This window comes from Micropterus salmoides, unplaced genomic scaffold, assembly GCF_014851395.1.
Source record: "Micropterus salmoides isolate LMB-PRFRI ecotype aquatic unplaced genomic scaffold, ASM1485139v1 Ms_hic_scaffold_10, whole genome shotgun sequence".
NCBI classification, from domain to species: domain Eukaryota; kingdom Metazoa; phylum Chordata; class Actinopteri; order Centrarchiformes; family Centrarchidae; genus Micropterus; species Micropterus salmoides.
In genome coordinates, this window is record NW_024040041.1 from 21779459 (window position 1) to 21797319 (window position 17861).

At 39.5% G+C, this 17861-nt stretch overlaps 1 protein-coding gene across 1 annotated transcript; it reads left to right on the top strand.

Annotated features, from left to right (window-relative positions):
• The first annotated feature begins 354 nt into the window (after positions 1-354).
• lmx1al (LIM homeobox transcription factor 1, alpha-like) lies at positions 355-17466 on the top strand. The gene is made up of 9 exons (XM_038709960.1): positions 355-542; positions 2552-2640; positions 3498-3687; positions 13524-13756; positions 14461-14624; positions 14793-14870; positions 14964-15084; positions 15184-15339; positions 15841-17466. The coding sequence occupies exons 1-9, from the start codon at positions 499-501 to the stop codon at positions 15996-15998; spliced, it is 1233 nt and encodes a 410-aa protein (XP_038565888.1). The 5' UTR covers positions 355-498; the 3' UTR covers positions 15999-17466.
• Positions 17467-17861: the final 395 nt, after the last annotated feature.

Consider the following 17861-nt stretch of genomic DNA (forward strand, 5'->3'; position numbering starts at 1 on the left):
ATCTTCATTTGTCTTTGTCCTTTTGAGAACATTTCATCAGAATCAGGCAGTTTAGGAGCAAGCATATGAGAAAATATTGGGGTCATCATAGATAGTTTCCCATGTGGAAGGGGATTCATGTCTCAACACAAGCCTTTTCACATATCAACTGAGCCCTTCAAAGGCTCCGTCTAACCTTGAACACAAATGCAAAAGATCATCCTCATCTGAGTTATCAATAGGCTGCATCATCGCTCATCTTCCCTCATCATCTTCCGCACCTTCTCCCTCCCTCCTTGTCTATCCATCTCCTCCCTCTGCGCCTCCTTACGCACAAAACAAGTCAGAGCGCACACACGGCTGGCAGAGAAAACAGGAGAGACAATAGACAATAGTTTGGGTCATCATGCTATTTGGATTTTTACTGTAGGCAACATGCGCGCCGAACTGTGATAGTTCAGGTGAACAATCTGTGAACGCGTCTGTTTATTTGCTGGCCGAAAGTTCCCCCAGGTTTTAATGTTGCCAACCGAGATTTCAGGAGGAGTGTGTTTCACCTCAAGGTAGGACTAACTCAAGAACAGGTTGTCGGCGAAGGCAGACTTGCGACTTCTGAATTATTCTGTTGCGTGAATCGATTTGTCTCTCATTCCTGCAGCAGCAATTGGTCAGGTTTAACGTTATTTTGATGTGTGTGTGTGTGTGTGTGTGTGTGTGTGTGTGTGTGTGTGTGTGTGTGTGTGTGTGTGTTTTAAATGCTCATGGAAAAACAGGTTAAGTCACAGTGACCTTGCCATCTGATCAGTTACGATCTTTGATTTGATCCTTCAATCCAAACAAGAAGAGAGGCTATTTTATTAGGCGACATTTTTAGGTTAGGTATCACTTCAGTGGCAAATACATCGTTTTAGAGATTCTCTGATGCTTATCGTGGATATAGGCTAATATTTCATTACAACATTAGTTTACAGCTGTGTTGAGAGTGGAGTAAGCACATCCACTTATTGGACCCGAACAGACGCATAACCACTCAAGTTTGTCTTTTTACTTTTGGTAGCACCAGACTGCCTGGTCATTTCAACAGCTTTCTAAACTAGGCTATTAGAACAAACATATTTTCTCATGTTGTTATGATATGATAATTCCTAAACACAAAAGGTTGGTCATTACCTCCATACCAAGAAAGGCTTCTTAATGTGTGACATCAGCTTTATAGGACAATTTATTGATCCTATTGATCCTCATATGACATGACAAATACATGTCCTTTACAGCTCCAGGTGACCTGTAGCAAAGTTAATAAAATCTTTTTTGAACATTTTTATTCCGGTAATCATTATCATAGTGCCAGACTGTTAGTCTCAACATGTTAATAGCGATGCATTAAAGAAATAGGCCTATTCCGGTAATGTATTCAAACCGCAATTAGGCAAAATATAAAATCAGATTAGGCCTAGCTGTATTTACATAATTCATTTGTTTTATTTCATTACTTCATTTTCTGTGACAATTACCCGATATTAAATAGCCTATTTTATATTTAGTCGATTTTACAGATTCACTGTCAAAGCCTCCCAAACGTAATCATATTGTAAAACTAAATCTTTACAAATACCACAACAAAAATATCTAAATATAATTTAAAAGGCCTATCCAATTGGAATATAGGCTATAAATGTTATGATAGACGTGTTTATTTAGCGAGCATTACAAAATAATTTTTACCATAGTGTGATAAGGCCACAAAACATAATCTACATTAAAGTGGCTGAAAAATGAGATGTTGTTTCCCCAGTCAATTTATTATTCTCTGGATTTGTCCGGTTTTAAAGAGAAATCTGTAGGATACACGATGCTGTCCCTGTCTTTTAATGTTTCCTCGGTAATACCCCATTTTGTCACATCATATGAAACAATTGTACATTTTAAAATAACAAACTAAAACTAAAACAGACCTAATTAAATTTTGAGAAAACTTTAAAACATACATAGCCTACTTTCACCAAAATGTCTAAAATGAGACTGGGATTACGGAAAAAAATTATATAGGCCTATATAAGAACGTGATTTTTTCTGGGTAATTTATTCTCTTTTCACAAAACCTTTGTTTATTTTTTACTTATCATGTAGAGAGTAATATTTAAAGGCTGACATGCACTTTTAAAATATCAGCTGACTAGATTCAGGGCCATGTACTATAACCTCATGTCAAACAAACATTAAGAATGCATAATGGTTTAAACTTTGATGGTCATATGTAATTCCTTTCATTTTGATTAAATTAACAATAATATGGGCCTATGTGTCATATTTTTATCATAGTTTTCTGCCTTTCATAGCTTAATTTAAGTCCAAGCTGTGTGTTTTTGTGTGAGTGCGAATGCAGTTTAATTTGGGATCTATAATCTGGTAATTTAAAATATCGCTTTAAAAATAGGCTACTTAGTGGCTGTATTTTAATAATATGCGTTGCTACATTTCATCTTACTAGTTGCCTTATTTTCTAATGGATTTACTGCAGCAGTTTAGCTGATGTCTTAGACAGAAATGCTGCTTTTGTGTCTTTCTGTAGCGACCACACTGAGGTAAGGAGAGAAGGGATGAAAACAGAGGAAAGCCAGCAGTCCTGTCTGCAGCAGCCTCCATCCTCAACGCCTTTTGGTGAGTGTTGGCTGACAATTTGTTGCAAAAGGCACAAACGAATAAACTCGCAATTAAACATTAAATATTATCACCATTGAAAAAATCATTATCAGGATACCAAGGCTCGTGATAAACGTAATTTTTATGAATATTATAAAGACCAAAAGGAAACAATGCCATAAGATAGACTATCACAATCAAGGTCACTGTAGCCTCGCTGTTGAGTATTGACGCAGGATAAGTCCCTATAGGAATATTAGGAGAAAATATAAATCAAGCATGATAAAATGCCTATTGATTATATGAATGAAAGTCCTTCTGATTAGGCCTATATGAATAAAGTCACTACCTGGAGGAATTCACTATCGGCGCAAAAATATTTGGGAATATTAGAGGGATATAACAGGAAAAAGAAATGCCAAAAACAAGAGTTGCATTTGTTGCGTTGAACATAACTTTACATAGCTAATTTTACAGTAGGCCTATATACACAGCTATAGATATAGACAATAAAAAAAATAGTTAAAAATAACAATGTAATGTAATCAAGTCTAAAAGGAGTAAAAATAACAACACGATGTTTAAAATATCAAAAAGTGGAGTTTCTGTGAACTTTTGCACATTGAGTACATCCAGGATCTCGGAGAGGACAGCAGTCGTGACAAATGTTGTAAAATGTACACACACGTGTTGATTTTTATTTTTATTTTTTAAATATCCCTATGGCCAAGAGGGTTTTTTGGGGGACAGTGAACATTTCCTTAAGGGGTGGGGTTGCAATGGGGAGACTTGGACTCATGAACTCAGTGTTTTAAATACCTTGGCTTCGGCCCTACCTCTTTCTCTCTTTCCACGCACTGATTTGCTCACTCCAGGTCCGGAGTACAGGGGAGGGGGTGAGGTGTGTGCGGGCTGTGAGTCTCCCATCGCCGACCGCTTCCTGCTGCGCGTGAACGAGCGCTCCTGGCACGAGACCTGTGTCAAGTGCGCCGTGTGTTTGAGCGCGCTCACCGGGACCTGTTACTGCAAGGACCGCCTGCTGTACTGCAAGCACGACTATGAAAAGTAAGAGCGCAGTCACACTCACTGAAGTAGGATTCACTGTTTGTTGTTGTTTCATTGGGAGAATCGGGCAGCGAGAAGAAGAGTGAAAGAAGTAGGTTACTCAAACCCTCTACTTAAAGTGATAATTCAATAAAAGCGTAATTCCTCATCCGCTCAGATCAGTTAAAGAACCATACGCTAAAGGTTGAAAAAAAATTCCTAGTAATCAAAAATGCATGTCCTCAACATAGAGCTGAAACAAAGTTGTGTTTCAGACTTCATGAACTTTGGATTCCTATATTTTCAGGCTTTATGTCCCATTGAAAGTAAACTATTGATCTGCAAATAAATTACTAAAATATAGTCTCACAATAATGGAAATATTTGTGTAAACTACCAGTAGCCTATCTCCAAATGTAGTGCAATTCATGAAATATTTATTTCCCAAATCTGACTTTAAGTGTTTGTTTACAGTAGAAGGGGAAATGGTATCAATTGTGAAGCCACAGTTTCCTCCAATCAAAAGCAAGTTGGAATTGTGTCACTCAACCTTCTCATACCCACCTTTGCAAGCCAAGAGGAAGCCAAATTCACAAATGATGTTGATTTGAAAGACCAAATTGTGTTTTCGAGGTATGCCTCATAATACAGTATTTTCATCCTCTCCATATTTGGATGGTCTGCCAAGTTTGGGTGACAGTAATTTGATATATGTGTGATCACTATTTACCAGGTTGCATGCTAATGTGTTTAGGTTGTGTAACACACAAAGAAATGGAACCCAGTAATTGGTTTACGCTGAATTTTCTTTCTCAGTCAGGTAAAACTTTGTTATAAAAAAAACAACAGGTGAAAATACTGAACAGAAGGTGACCTGAAGAGTGTCATTTACTTTAAGCATGCTGAGAGCGAGAGTCTCTCTGCCACACTTATATGAGATTAACTGATGAATAACCTTGTCAAATAACTTGTTTACTCACCCCAACAAAAACACATATCGGGGGAAAATCTGTATTTTTCAGTGTGACAAAAGACCCTTACATGAGTCAGTTGAAAGATAGCATACGTTTGATCAAAAAAACATTCACTTCATGTGGCATTGTTGTCTTTAACTAATTAACTAGAGAAGACTAGACAATTTTCTACAAGTGTTTGTTCAGTAAACAAACTATTTCTAACAAATTATTCTTTATATTGTTTGACCCCACACGTCTGTCATTACAAAGGGGGGTGTGTACAAAACCCATGCTTTGTTTTAAATTGTAGTCAAGATCCCCAAACTTTCAAAGGATATTTAATATGTCAGGCTGAAGTATTAAAAACATTTGTCTACAATTAGTGGACATTTTAGAATTTTTCATTTTACTTCATTTGTACACAAAACATCCAAATTAAATGTCTGAATGTTAATGTGATACAGACAAAATTAAGTTCTGTAACACATTGATATAGAATATATGGTGTTGACAGAAAGTGTGTAAAATGGTTCATGCATCTTTGATGTCAGTTTGACCTTGACTTGGTCTAGAGGTTCTTGGTGCATAATACAGTACGTCAAGTTCTTATATACGATCCCATTTCCCCCTGCTAAGAATTATGATAATTCTTAATGACAATTTTTTTGTAGTTGACTGGTGCAGATTTATTTGTCTGCTTATATGGTTATAATTATGGATTTGGATTAATAGGACCATTCTCAAAGTGTTTATGTTCACAGTCTCTGGTGAATTAACAGCACTTAATGCTGCAATTCCACGCTCTACACCGTCTGGACATAATATATTGCATTGTTAATACTTAATTAATGTTTCTGATTTGATGAGTCAACTCTATGGTCATTTTTGAGGCCATATGGTGTGTGCGTGTATGTGTGTGTGTGTGTGTGTGTGTGTGTGTTTTGGTTGTTTGGTGTGTGTGATGCGGTCAGTGGGTGTGCATGCAGTGGGAGCTCCAGAGGTAGACAGCTGAAGGACGAGCCTGAAGCTTGTTATCATTGTTTTGAAAAGTGTCAGACGGCATCCAGCAGCACAGACTCTCCCACTGTACCTGACATCTGGAGAATAGAGAGAGAGAGAGAAGAACTGGCTGATGAAAGTCCCATTGTGTGACGTTTATCTGGAAAAATGAGTGGAAATGTGGAGGAAATAGCTTATCATAAACGAAGCACTGGGTTCATTTTCAGTGATGGAATGAAAAAGAGTATTTGCTCTCATCATGTAATGACTGCAGTTGTAGATCCAAATTAATAGTCAGCGGCTCATTCACTATGGTGTTGATTTAGTCTCCTATACATTGCATATGGATAGTTGCCTTGCTGTGTGAGTCGGTGCCAGACTTGGCACACCATACTGCCTGTGACCTTCAGTGGATCAGCAACAATGTCTCCTTGTTTTCCCTGCAGTCTGTCCATCAGCGCCTTACACTACACACCACCCCCCACCACCCCATCTAGAGCAGGTGTGTGCATTGTAACAGTTAACCATGTCCAAGAATTTGGAACATGCATAAAAATGTTAGGGGTATTCATACAATTATTAGAGACGCAAATTTTTCATTTAACCCTCTACATGAGCTTGGTTCCATTTTAGATACAGCTGGTTGAAAGAGGCAAAGGCTGATAAACTGTTGTCTATACTCATTGATTGTCAGATATTAAAGTAAATGACTTACTTTTGAACAATGTGGATGAAATATATACACGCATGGTAAGATTACATTTTGCAGGCTTTTCTTGCTCATACTGGGCAACTTTCCATCTCACCCTCATGCAATATCTCTGGCTTGTCCAAATATTTTTAATTTGTCCTTTGCTTTGATTACATCACCCGGCACACACAGCCAGCAGCACTCTCCTCCCTGGCTCTCCATCAGCACACGCCACAAAGGCCACACTGTACAGTAAAAATACCCTGTGTATTTGTCTGCATGTCCTCGTTAGTTTTGCTATAAGAAAATGGTGAAATAGAAATGAAAAACAATGTGTTTTGGAGGAGATATCTCTGAAATCTTAATAATAAATCTGTTCTGTTGAGGTGAAATAAAATAAATGCATGTAGATGTCTATCTATTCAAATGAGAAAACAAATCTAATTTTGAAATGTGACCCATCCCCCAATCTGATTCATCTGGGCAAAACTGCCTTCAAGGCAACAGTTTATTCAACATTTGCATGTTTAATGTTTTTAAAGGATATTTTGCTTCAGACTTCTATATTGATCACTACAACTCAAAAAGCCAGTGTTGGCTTAAGTGCATCTTGTTTAGGGTGAAGCACATAATTCTAATCCAAATATTCAAGCACTATATAGAATTATATATATATATATAGGCTCAGTTGGGAGTCACATTGAAGTTCAGTCACTGAAACTTTGTGTAATAAAGAAGCGATCACCCTACTGCCACTCATTATATATGTAATAAAACAGGAGGCATGCCTTCTGATTCGAGATTCCCTTGTCTCAATCTGTTATGGAAATGAGGGGATTTAGACACAATAAATTTAAGTGCATCTTGTGGATTTTCCTTGTGGGTTTATTTTTTGTTTTGAAACCTCAAGAAATCGTCTGGAACTCCATCCTTTTATGGACCAGATGTTCAGCATGATGCTTTAGAATCATTTTGTGGCAAGACTTCTCTCCACACTCTAAATTTCCATCAGGATGTTTTTTATGCACGGGTGCAATGCGTCACTTTTACCAGCAAAAGGGGCAGAACGATAAAAATGTGGATGGAAAAGTTTTGCTACATCAGAAAAAGGAATTCTGAGCAGTGATCACTAACAACAGATAACTAAAGATCTATATGAGCTGTGGTAGAAATTTGGTCTCTAAGTGTACATTTGTTCAGTTTACTATGAAGTCAGAACATATGCATTTTGAATAAAAGTTTCAGGTTGATTAAATAGCTTTGTGGCCGAAAAAAAGATAATATAACCACCTGATTAGCATGTATGAATAATGTCCATCCTTATCCTATACACACTTTTTCACTCATTGTGTTTTACACACTGTCTCGACATTATGGTTCTTTGCCAAACTGAGCAGTATAAGGCCAGTGTTCCCTGGTCAATAGTGCTGAGCCCAGACAGAATGGAGGGTAGTCTGGCTGTGCTGAGCCTGCATGCAAGTTTCCTTGTAAGTTCCATAAAGGCAGCTTCAGCCTTGTGAAAAACAGGTCACCAGGGTGGATAGTCACTAAACCTTGGGTTTAATACCTCACTCTGCGGGGCGGAGGGCACTGAGACTACATCTAGGTTTACAAACCCTCTCTTTGCAGACTGAGAGAGGGAGACCCCACCGCCACAGTTATGGAATCTCCCTCTGCTGACCAAGTAGCTATATGTGAGTGTAACACTCAAGTTACAGTGCATTTATCTGAATGAACTTCTGAGTCTGGCTGTTCTGAAACATAGAGACCAAGGACAGAAACGGCATCTTCTACTCCTGTTCTCCCTTACATACCCCCGCCCCACCCACCATTTCTCTCCCTGTATCTCTATCCGTTACCTCGTTCATCACTGTCTACTTTGTAATAATATTTCTCTGTTCCAAACCTCATTTTGTTCATGTTGAGATTGATGGTAGCGATGACACCAAAAAGTTTATTGCCCCGTTTATCCCTTGTTTTCTCTTAATCGCCCCCCCCCCTCCCCCCACCCCCCTTAGTACTTCTTTGTGTCTCAGGATGAGAATGGGAGGAGGCGGTGGGGAGGCTGATTGGGTACAGTGCTAATTACCCGGCATTCTGGGGCTGTCCTGTGATGACAGGCCTGACACTGGGCTGCAGGGAGATACTGTTAGAGAGAATTATGCAATGACACATCATCAGGACAACAAGCTCTATTCCCCATCAGATTACACCTCAACTCTGGTTAATAAGTCACTGCCATGTGATGAATTACCTCTAATATTTTAAAGTCTGAATATTAAAATTATTGCAATTTAAAAAGTCTATTCATGTATGTGTGGTTCTGAAACATTCAACCACTCACCCCTTACCCAGAAGCCTTACATTAGCTACACCTGCAACTGTAAAGATGATGGACGGAGGTGTGTCAGAGGAAAGGAAAGTAGGGATTGGGCAGTTTCTGTGTTTTGATGGTGAGCTGTTCTAGAACAGCCAGATTTTATGGTATAAGTGAAAAAACTTCAGGGAGAAATCTCAATGATGGAGAGAGGGTTTGAAATGGGATAAAGAAGGTAAAGCCGAGGTGGCAAATTTTTGTCTGGATGCATGTGTATATATGTGTGTGTGTGTGTGAGTGTGTGTGTGTATGGAGGGGTGATATTGCCACTGTTTTTGCATAATATGAGATGAGACCCCATCATCTTTCCTCCCCCACAACAATTTTATAACAGACAGCTAATAAATGTTTCATGGCAGAACAAGCTGCTCGCCTTGGCTTTATTAAATCTGAGATAATAAAAGCAGAGAGGGAGAGGAAAAAAGAGAGAGAGAATAGGGGGTCGCACCAGAGAGGGAGAGATACGGAGATCGGCGTAGACTTTTCTCAAATCGACCGGCTGTATCTCCTGTTTCTGGGGCAACGGGTCCCGCTGTCCCCCGCCACCCCCTCCCCGCTGCTTCCCACTCCGCCAGAGACAGACAGGAAATGAGAAACGGGCAGACAGGATATTGCGTTCTGGTGGCCTGGGGATTAACTGTTTTATCTAAACTAACACACACACACACACACACACACACACACACACACATACACTCCCACTCACTCACACACAAGAACACACATCTTTTTCCTCTCACATAGCGTTCATTCTTAGTAGCATCAGGTGTAAATCGCACACACCCAGAGACACATATCATGCAGACCATGCACACCATGCAGGTTTTTTTGTTGTTACTTTACACAGCTACATTACATTAAGTCTTGAATATTACAGGCTTCAGTGCTGTTATCATGTAGAGCTGGTCTTATTACCAGTGTGAACAATTTATAAAGTCATGACATGTAACTGTATAACTGTGAGATTGGCTGAGGGTTTGTGCAGAAATGCCTCTAAAGATGTATTCTATACACTGCAGGCCCTCTTGGCCATTAGATAACAACTATTACAAAGCTTTTTACAAATTTTGAAGAGCATTCATTGAGCAAGCGGACTGTTTATGATGTTACTTTATTGATGCATGGATGGATATGGTGCACAAATTATAGCATCTGTCAGTGTTTTATTGATGTTTGTATCCAGGCACCTTATCTGTGTTTACACAAACTGTGCATATTTGTGTTTATGTGTGCATGTGACTGTACATATACCCACATGTGTGTGCGTGTGTGCATGTGAGTGACTGTATATATAAATATATATTTATATACATGTGTGTATTTGTGTGAGTGTGAGTGAGTGGTGGCAGGGGTAGCGAGTATCGTGGGGAATGCTGGGAGATTTTAATAACACAGAAGCAGTGCAGGGAGATTTAATAAAAAGAGATGATGTGATTACTGAACCCTGGCTCTGAGCCATTTTGCTTCACAGAGCAATATCCGCCGAAAGTGCGCACACACACATCTACACACATCCACACACATCTACACACACACACCTTAACACACACATCTAAGACATGGATACTAAACAGAAGACAACTTAAAAGTAAGATTGTTGCATATCATTTGTCCTCTTTGGATTTACCTTCATTTTCAGGGACAGTGTAAAGACCTATTTCAAAATGAGGACAATAGTAAATCTTTGATGAGCCACAGTTTCAGAGTGAAGCGTTAATCTGTCAAAGTTTGGTTATTCTGGGCTCGTTTACATGCAACTTATCTAAACAGTGCTCTGGACCTAGAATTAGTATAAGCAAGCCAATACCTGTATAAATATTCATCAATTATGAAAGCAAGAACAACAACTGTAATCGCTCTGAGACACATACATATTTATGGAATGAATGTGTTGCGGTCCACACAATGTCGTGCTTGTCAGAGCTCACAGGCAAAACAATGCCACATGACACAGCTTAGGGAGATGATGAAGATTCTGTTATTCTGTTTGTATGCAGAGGATCTACAATAAAGCAAGAAGGAAAGGGCTGAATGTAACCACCCGATACTTACAACACATCACCTTTTACTGCCTCTTTGCATTTGATCTCATAATCAGTGAGCTTGTAATTAGTTGTGCCTCCTAACCCCTCAGAAATCCAAGGCACTAAACATAAAGGTGCCTGCATCCAAAGTTCCTTAGGTTTTGTACATCACAAGCTCACAAGCAGACAGTCTTCTGTCTGTACTCACAGTTCTCTCCTTTGTAATTCTGTACATTTTATGAATATTACACACATCACTTCATTAAAGGAAAGCCCTCTAAATCCAAAGAAAAGTCGTCTTCAAAATATATTTTCTGGTAGATTTGTTCACAGCTGGCCGTAACTCTACAACTCAGCTGTTAAAATTCTAATTTCCTTTTCACTTTTCTTTTAGTGGAAATTCAAATCCAAAAAACCCCCAACCTTTTTCTGTATTGTAGGTCAGTCTTATGCAAACACCCATTCCATTAGTGATATTTAAACTTTAAAATCATGTTTTTATTGTGGTTCCATAACATAATCAAAATGTGATTGTCTTTTTTCCTCCAGTATTTTTATCATGTCTATTCTGCTGTAAACACAAACTGTAATCAAAAACACACACCCATTTGATCTGGTTTTTAAAAAGCGTGACAAATTTAAAAAGAAAAATAAACAAAAATGGAACCACATGACATACAATGCAAAATAGACAGCAATCAATTTAATAAAATGGCTTAACATAAGATTTCTATATAGAACATGTACAAAAATGTAATTCCACACAAAGCATAAAAAATGGGTGTGTGGTGACATTTGACTAGATAGTGTACACTAAATTTACCTCATTCGTGTGGCTGCTTCATGTCCATAGTGATTTATTGGAAGCTACACCCTGGTCAAGGCCAGTGTGAACGATACTTCTATTAGAGGGATTAGACTGATCTACTTACAGACCCCCCTCTGCGGCAGTTACCCCAAGTTGCCTTCATTTGCCATGTTGAGTAAATTCCTACCGTGCTGTGCACACCCCGATTAGGGAGTGTGGGACTTAACCACCAACATCATCAGTCATATGTCAAGCAATCCTTTGACAATTATATTCTCTTGTATTTTGTTCACAGTGAAAGGAAGTATTTAAGGTATTCAAGTGTGTTTGGATGGAGAGTGCGGCGGCACAGAGCAGGGTGGTAATTGTTCTCCTTTGTGGAATATGTGGTAGATGCCAGATTTTATTAACATTTAGGTTCCTTCAGATAGTTTACAGTAAAAGCATCTCTGTTAGATGCAATGCAATATTCCTATAAGAAAATAGGTTACACAACCTTTAATTAAACACAAGGTCCTGTCACAATAGATCTGTGTAGCCACAAGGACACTTGTGTTTGCGTTATGATGTTAAGTTAGCGACACTGTCATTTGGGGAATTTGGGGAGCGTTTGGCAGATGGATTGAGAAAGATTAGCCGTAGCAGCTGCGTTTGGGACAGAATCACAGATTAGGAGCTCTAATGTGCAGACCTGGCTCCTTCTTTACACTCCAGATTTGGGCAGCAACACCTTCCTATCACTCAGTCAGGGAGCGTCAACACTTCTGCCTTCGTCCCTTCCTCCCCTATATTCACCCCCCTCTCCGCCTCCCTTCCTACTTGTCTAGGTTTTTGTTTTGTTCTGGCACTATTTCTGTATTCACAGACCTTTCTCTTTCTAACACTTATTCTCTGACAACCTGATAACTTTTCCTGAGATATTCTGGTGATTGAGCATATCTGTACTATTTCCTGATTACAGCTTGCACCACTAGCACAGTGAAGGGTGATGGTATGGTGATCGTGGGTAACTAGCCAGTATCAGACTAGGTATAGTGATACTCAATGGGTGTGTGCAAATGTCTGTGTGCATGCCTGTTCATGCGCATGCATGTGTGTGTGTGAGTGTCAATGTTTGTGTGTGTGTGTATGTGTTTTAGTGTGCATAAGTGAGAGGAGAGAGATTAACCCCATGCTATCCCCAATCCCTGGTTATGAGTTTACAGCGTCTGTCTGGCCATCGCACTGTTTAAACAACAATCTAATTAATCCTGTCTTTATTAGTTTCAGTGAACTGGGGAGGCAGGCTGGGAGGGCGTGAGGGAGAACTGGGAATGCTGGCAGAAAATACTGAGAAGGGAGGGGGAGGAAACCAAGTGCGAGAGCAGGGATTTGAGAGGAATTTAATGGCAGACTTGGTCCCTGTGAATGGAAATAAGGATGAGAAGAGATGGTCAGGCAGGAGAGAAACTGAAGGGTTATAACATCTCACAGGAGGAGAGATGGAGGGACAAAAGGAGGAAAGTGGCCATGGGGAAAAGCAATAGAGCTGAGAAAGACTCTCTATTAAGCTTTATTCATAGTGTTAAATAAGTACTTTAAGACTGTGGGTGGTGTGTGGTTATACTGGAGTTTACCCCTTCAACATTTCAGGATTTAAAAGAAAAGGACACACAACAGGCATCTCTCTTATCATAAGCTAACTACTGCCACCTACTGTAATGAGTAAGAAAAGAAAATACAATATAAAAAATCCAACTACTGTAATTCCTCTCAGCAGATGTTCACTTTGTTGCTCTGTGAATTGGGTAATGTTTATACGACCTTTAATTAAGAGACTATGCTAATTTCCAGAATCATTTGAGCTGAAGGTTAATGTATCGGAGTTCCTTGTGTGTCTCCATCTTTAATTACCCCACCTTTCTTTTTCTGCTCTCCTTGACTCCTTATAATGCCATGTTTTAAAGTTTATGTTTATGTCCTTCACATATAAGTCTGTGTATGTCTGTCTCTGCCCCGACAGGCTGTTTGTAAGGAAGTGCAGCGCATGCTTGCAGGTGATTGGACGTACAGAGCTGATAATGCGCGTGCAAGGCCAGGTGTACCACCTGGGCTGCTTCACTTGCTGTGAGTGTGAACGCCGGCTGCAAAGAGGTGATGAGTTTGTGCTGAAAGAAGGTCAGCTGCTCTGCCGCATGGACTATGAGAAGGAGAGGGAAATGCTGGCTGCTATTAGTCCCACACCAACTGAATCAGGTAAAGTAGGTTTGTTATGGTATTTCTGCCTGAACCACATAGAAATCAATTCAAAATTGCTTGGCTTTTCTACACACATCTTAATGAAATTCTCTTTCGTTTACATTCATAAATTTAACATATTTTTCAGCACAGCCAATCTCAATCACATTCCTCCACTGCAGACAAGTAAATACCTGCTGAAGGGCTAGTCACAAGCTACTTTCTAGTTCAGTAGGCAGGAAATACATATTTGAACTGGATCTCAGGTGTTGAGTAGGTTGCGGGCTCACTGACCACTGGGATACTGAGTCAGTGACACAACACAACTGCTTGGCATCATGATGGCCAAACGGTCATCAAAAATACATTTTACAAAAGCTCCATTTTTAAATAAAGTTTGCTATGTCATCTGTCATTTTCAGATAATGTTACTTGTGTTTGGAAAGTGTAGCAGAAGTGTGCTGAATTCTGATCAGTGAGGATAGTCTGCTTTCTGTTTTTTAGTGCATTCTGGGAATTTTCTATAGCATCGAGTTAAACCTCCAGTGCACTGGAATAATTTAACACTGAACTAGCACAGCCAAACCAGTTGAAGAAACACTTGAGCTTTTCCTCACAGCCACTCCAGTTTTAAATACTTATTTTTCATTTAAGGAAGAATGAAAATGTACCTTCTCCTAAGTGCTGTTCTGACTGTTTTGTTTTCTGCTTATCTTGCTTAGTGAAAAGTGAGGATGAGGATGGTGGAGGAGGCTCTGGCGGGGGGAAAGGTGGTGATGAAGGCAAGGAGCACAAGCGTTCAAAACGTCCACGCACCATCTTGACCACACAGCAGCGGCGTGCTTTCAAGGCCTCCTTTGAAGTGTCCGCTAAGCCTTGCCGCAAGGTGGGTGGACCAATTTGTCTTATCAATGGAAATGTCTGCCAGAAAATACTCCCTTTCCTTGCAAACGTTACTGTTCTTGGGCATCTTTGTAAGCCTGCATAGCAATTCATCTCAAGCTGTGTTTGACGCTATAAGGTGTGTAAAACAATGAAAAACTCTAACCTGTAGGTGAGAGAGACACTGGCTGCAGAGACTGGGCTGACAGTGCGCGTTGTGCAGGTGTGGTTTCAGAACCAGAGAGCCAAGGTTAGACTTCATGCATTTTAGGACAAGTTCTGTGTCACACATCAACACACAGAGAAAATGCATACATACACTGTGTGTGTTTTTGTGCATCAGATGAAAAAGATAGCTCGCCGACAGCAGCAGCAGCAGCAGCAGCAGCAGGAACAAGAGCAGCTGGGAGGGACCAGGAGAGGAACAAGTAGAGGGGGCCGCCAGAGCAATGACGACAGTGAGGGTGAGTGCCAGTGCAGGATCAAGAAGAACAGAAGACAGCAAAAATTAGAAGAATAGACTATGAAATTGTATGACTAAAGGAATTCTCATGTCTACACAGATGGCTCTAGTACCCATGGCATGGATGGGATACTGGGGTATCCCTCTCTGCCACGTCAGCAGCTACTCGCCCTGGACCCCAACATCTATGGCGGAGAGCCATTTCGACATGGGCTTACACCGCCTCAGCTGAACAATGAGCAGCTCCACTCCTATGGTAAGACAGGAGGTTGAAGCTGCAAATTCAAAAGAAACTGTCAAAATGAAGGTTTTGTCATTTTCTCCCCCACCCCCATGACAGTCAAAACAAGAATTCAAGAACACAAGTTAGTCTCTGTAGTAACAGTAAATGTCAGTCTACTATCAAACCACCGAGTTTAATGGAGCCTTATACACTGCCACATAGTCAAGCAATTGCCTTGCCCAATATTTTATTAACAATTTGCTTAGAAAATGTGCAGTGGGAGATTGTTAGGCAAAATTTATTTTTTGTACTCAAAGAGTTGCATCATATTGCATTAGCTTATAGAAGGATGTTTCAAGAACATGTTTTACATGCTACCAAGGCAGACTCACTATTTGTTTGGTAGCTCCATCAGCATTTGAGTTTTGAGTTAAAATTTGTGCTTACTTTCATATTCATTTTATATTCTTCTGTGCTCTCTGGTCCTAATTAAAGACGTTCCACTTCAGCTGTGCAACCTCTTTTTCACTGCAGACTCAGAGACAGTGTTTCATGATCTGGACAGCGACGGAAGCCTCGGTCACCTTGGAGACTGCCTCTTAGCAACAGGGGATGGCAGTCTCCTGCCAGGGCGGGTGGGAAACCCCATTGACCGTCTCTACTCCATGCAGAACTCCTACTTCACCTCCTGACCCTTATAAACTCTCAACCTTTCCCTTCCTGTATCACCATTCACCTCAGCGATGCAGCTAATGGAGTCTGTCCATCAACATGCCAGTGGGACCACTTTCCATGAAAAGGCCTACACGCATACACACTTATGAGCTTTTAACACAGGCCAAATCATCGCAAGTCAGGCATAGTCATATTATCATTTTGCATCAGATTAACTTTCCTCGATAAGAATCACATGCTGGAAATACAGACACTGTAAATGTCCAACATATTTAAAAAGACCTCAATTACTCCCAGTATATTTATGTAATGTTCAATGAATCACATTTCATAGCACTTTTCAACAAAAAAAAACAGAAGACACTTATCAAACATATTAATATGTATATCATGAATTACAGACAATAATTGGTTGTTGAAAGTGAATTCATCAATCAAGTTACATGTATTTAGGAGTCTTGGCAGGTCTTATGAGCAGCTGAGGGTCTAAATTAAATTACTATATTGCATAACTTTTTGCATAACTTACTAGTGATTAGTTATTGTGCGTGAAAGACTGCAGCGTATACAATACTGTATATGGATTGGAGTACAATTTTGCTCTCAGGTTAGTGTGTATGTTTATGTAACCTGAGCTATAACTCAGGATATCGTGCTGGATAGGATTACAATTTAACTTGCCCAATGACTACAAGAACGTAGATTGTAAAGAGGAAGAAACTGTAAAATGACATTTTCAGAATACATTCTTAGTTTTTGATAATGCATGACAGGTGTAATATGGACCAAAAAATGTTTGATTTCTTTAGCATTTAGACAACACTACAGGGTCATTTGAAGAGCCTTATGCGGAAACAGGGTTGTATAAGTGAGTATTGCTTTAACATTCCCTACTCTTTTATAAAATAATTACTAATAAGCAGTACAGTAAATGACAACCAATATATCTATAATGGCCAAAAGTTAGGACAATGGGTACACGACGATGTGCTCCAAATGTAAATGTGAGGATGACTGTGTTACAATTAATAGTTGTAGTCACTTTATGTAATAATTTCTTTCTCAAACATCTGAAATTAGATGTTGTTAGGTAGATATTTTGTACCTTCTTCTGTGATAATCAGCAAATATTTAAACTGTAGCATGATATTTATGTGTCACAAAGTAGGTCTAAAGGAATAGCCTCCAAACGGAAGTTGGATAGCAAGTGTTGCAGAAAGCTTCAGGATCACTCACAATGTGGTGCAGAATAAAATAGGATTAGGGTGATACTTTTTAATTTAGGTGCCAGTGATCATTCTTTCTTGACATTATGTTCGACTCTGATCACTGACTCATGGTATTTTTACAGTGATATTTTTGTGAATGTAACTTATTTGTGCAGTATTAGGCGAGGTCCTATTTTACTTTTCTGTTCAGTGACTGCCAGGTGATGTGCTTTGAATGTAATGTTGCCGTATCTTCAATACAATTTGCGGTTTCATCTTTGGCGTGTGCTTGCCTTATTGTCCTAAATATGATAAATGATGATGTACTGATCACCTTCTCATATGGTATCAACCTAAGATATTAGACTTTTTAAAAAAAGGAATAATTTCCCCCTCCATTACCCCCTTCAAAGCATTAATAATTGAACCAGAAAAGGTCTGTTCTGCTTAGTGGTCACAGGGCTCGTAACTCAATGTCCTCCCTCTGTCTCTCTCAGTAGTCTCACTGATTAGAGCTGGACAGTCTCCACCATTCTCATTTCTTCCCAGACTCCCTATTTTTTAGTCATTGAGTAGTCAGAAGAGTTTGTGTGGGAGCGATCCATTCCAGTTTAATATTTGACTCTGAGTCAGACCTATAGAGGGTGATGGTGCCAGACTTAAGCAACAAAA